The sequence below is a fragment of the Rhincodon typus genome, chromosome 9 (genome assembly GCF_021869965.1).
Source record: "Rhincodon typus isolate 14 chromosome 9, sRhiTyp1.1, whole genome shotgun sequence".
In the NCBI taxonomy this organism is placed as follows: domain Eukaryota; kingdom Metazoa; phylum Chordata; class Chondrichthyes; order Orectolobiformes; family Rhincodontidae; genus Rhincodon; species Rhincodon typus.
This window is the reverse complement of record NC_063340.1, coordinates 2,189,040-2,191,771: the sequence shown is the minus strand read 5'-3', so window position 1 is coordinate 2,191,771 and position 2,732 is coordinate 2,189,040. Positions and strand designations below refer to the sequence as shown.

The window sequence follows — 2,732 nt, the reverse complement described above, 5'->3', positions numbered from 1 at the left end:
ACCAAAAGCCTAGTCAAGTAGGCTCCTTTGACAGAGTACCTTAAAAGAATGGCAGTGGCAAGGGGTATGTTTTGGGAGGGAAATTCAGAGCTTAAGAAAACGGAATCAGGGATAATCCGGAGGCTGGGATTTGGGGCACTCTGTTGTCTTGAGAGTTTTGGGTTTGAAGGAGGTGAGAGAGATAAGGAAGGGTATGACAAGGTTTAAAAACCAGGAAGAGATTTGTAAATTTGAGCTGTCACTGGTCTGGGAGTTAATGGTGGATGGAGGGTGAACAAATGAATGGGACCTGATGCAAGTTGGGTCATAGCTGTAGAGTTTGAGAGGAGCAATTTAATGGAGACCAGGAATTCTACAGGAATAGTCAAATCTAGAGGAAATAAATGGATAGGTGAGGGTTTCAGCACAGGGTGGAAATGGATGTTCTGGGGCCAAATTGAATGAGACAGTATTAGTGATGGTGTGGGTGTGGCCAGCTGACCACTGTGGGTTCAAACATGACACCCGAGGGCACAAACAGTCTAGTTCAGTCGCTCATAGTTGCTGAGGTGGATGGAGCTGGGGGAAGGGACTGAGACAAGGACTGATCTTCCCAACATTTAAAGGAAACTTCTACCACCCAACATGAACATTAGACAGGGAAGCTAATTACTTAGCGAGAGTGGAGGGATCAAAAGAAATTGGTGCTGCCAGCATACATGTGAAAACTAACACTTGGCTTCAGATCCCAAGAAGGGGTCACAAATCAATGAATAGAGGATAGCACCATTGTTGGAAGAGAAACCAGTGCATGTGATTCTCTGGTCATAACTGGGTAGGCGAGACAGGATTTGAAAACCAAGAGAATTTTTACAACAAGGCCAGGACCAGGAGAAAGGAAGACATTTCAGGATGGAGGAATGGGGTAAGAGTGGGACACAACTGCACAATTAGATCACAACACTTTCTACACATTGGAGTAACACCAAGACCGTACTGTGTCAGTCCACTAAACCAGGCCTGATGACAGTCAGGAATGGAGACATTTGGAGAATTGCTTTGAACAGTACAGTGTGACTTACAGAAAGTTTCTCGACATCCCCTTTGAGAACACGCTCAAGGTACAGCTGTTTGAGCTCACGCTCCAGGCGTGATGGTAAACCGGGATACATGGTTGAGCCACCAGAAAGGACAATGTGCTTGTAGAACTCTGACCTGGGAGGGAGCAATTGCAGAGAGCAATGAATTAACTGGGCCAGAGGTTCAGAGTACTATTCACCTGCTTCTTGGTACAAATTTACAAAGTGGCTTTAACATTCTGATCAAATAAACAAACCACCTGAAACAGATGGAATTGGAAGCCACTGGCTAACCACAAGTTAACGCATTGTAAAGGTGCCAGTGATTACGGAGACACCACACTTGTAAAACCAAAGGCCCAATGCCAGCTGCTCACATACCTGGTATCAATATCAGCTGCTTGAATCGTACTGAAGAGTAACTCAGCCACACCGACACCTTCCACATTGATGAGATGAGGCTGAAACAAGGCTTCAGCTGCTTCGAAACGCTCTCCTCCAACTTTTATCACTCGGCCATCTGGAAGCTGAAAAAACCTTGGGCTTTAGGAACACAAACCCAGCAAACACCAGCCTCTAAAGACAAACTTCCAGATAACCAGTTAGCAAGAGTGGAGGGATCCAGGGAGGATTGGGCTGAGAGCACTGACGGGGCTCACTGTTGTTGTGAAAGCTATCACTTCCTTTCAGATGACATCACCCCTCAATCCCTGAACCAAAAGGGATGTAACTACCTGCAGCACATTCAATCAGAGCGGCTGGTCTTTGGGATCAAGGGTGGGAATGGGTTTGCACATTGTTTGTAACTTGGGAGGTGGCAAAGAGTTTTCATTTCCAATGTGCAAGGGGAGGCAGTGATGTAATGGCAACATCACTCATTTAGTAATCCAAAAATCCAGCTAATGCTCCTGGGGATGAAAGTTCAAGCTCCATCATGGTAGATGGAAAAACTCAAATTCAATTAAATTTCAGAATTAAAAGCTAGTTTAAATGGCAGCCATGTAATGACTTGAATGGGTTGTAAAAACCCATCGAGTTCACTAACGTCCTCCAGGGAAGGAAATCTGCCACCCTTACCCAGTCTGGCCTATACGTGACTCCAGACCCACAGCAGTGGTTGACTCTTAACTGCCCTCTGAAATGGCCAAGCAAGTCCCTCAGTTCAAGAAGAATTAGGGATGGGCAATAAATGCCAGTTTTTCCAACAATGCCCACATGCTGCGATAGAAATAATAAAAATACCTTCTGCCTATTACTCAGCAGAGTCTTGCTGGAGACATTCAGACAATGACATCGCGCCAGCCTCACACCCATCGTTCAATAAGAGCTGCTGAATTTCCAGGCAGCACAGGTATAATGGTCACTTTAAACACAGGTCCATGGCACCCCCACCCCCCCTCCCTGAGAGCACCAGGATGTTCAGCACCTTGAGGTGTGGGCAGAAGAGGAGAGGAAGTGGGAGATGTTGGAGTTACTGGGCACCTTGTTGAAACTCAGTCCTAACCTGCCGTCAGATCAGCAAAACACTGATCACTCCAAACGGCACTCAGCCCAGAAGCCAGCAGAAACAGAGCTGCAAATAATCAGGCAAAAGCAAATGCAGGCAGTTCACCAAATAAGAGAGCATGGCCGGGGGGGGGGGGGGGGGGGGGGGGGGGGGGGGGGGGGAGGGGG

The 2,732-nt window shown here is 47.0% G+C and overlaps 1 protein-coding gene across 1 annotated transcript in view; it reads right to left on the bottom strand.

The window, feature by feature from the left end:
- Window positions 1-980: 980 nt before the first annotated feature.
- actr2a (actin related protein 2a) overlaps window positions 981-2,732 on the bottom strand; it is a 37,994-nt gene continuing 36,242 nt past the window's right edge. Inside the window, exons 7-8 of the mRNA XM_048600886.1 lie at window positions 1,440-1,585; window positions 981-1,194 (exon numbers count right to left, since the gene is read on the bottom strand). Coding sequence (XP_048456843.1) covers window positions 981-1,194; window positions 1,440-1,585 — 360 coding nt within the window. The remainder of the gene's footprint in view (window positions 1,195-1,439; window positions 1,586-2,732) is intronic.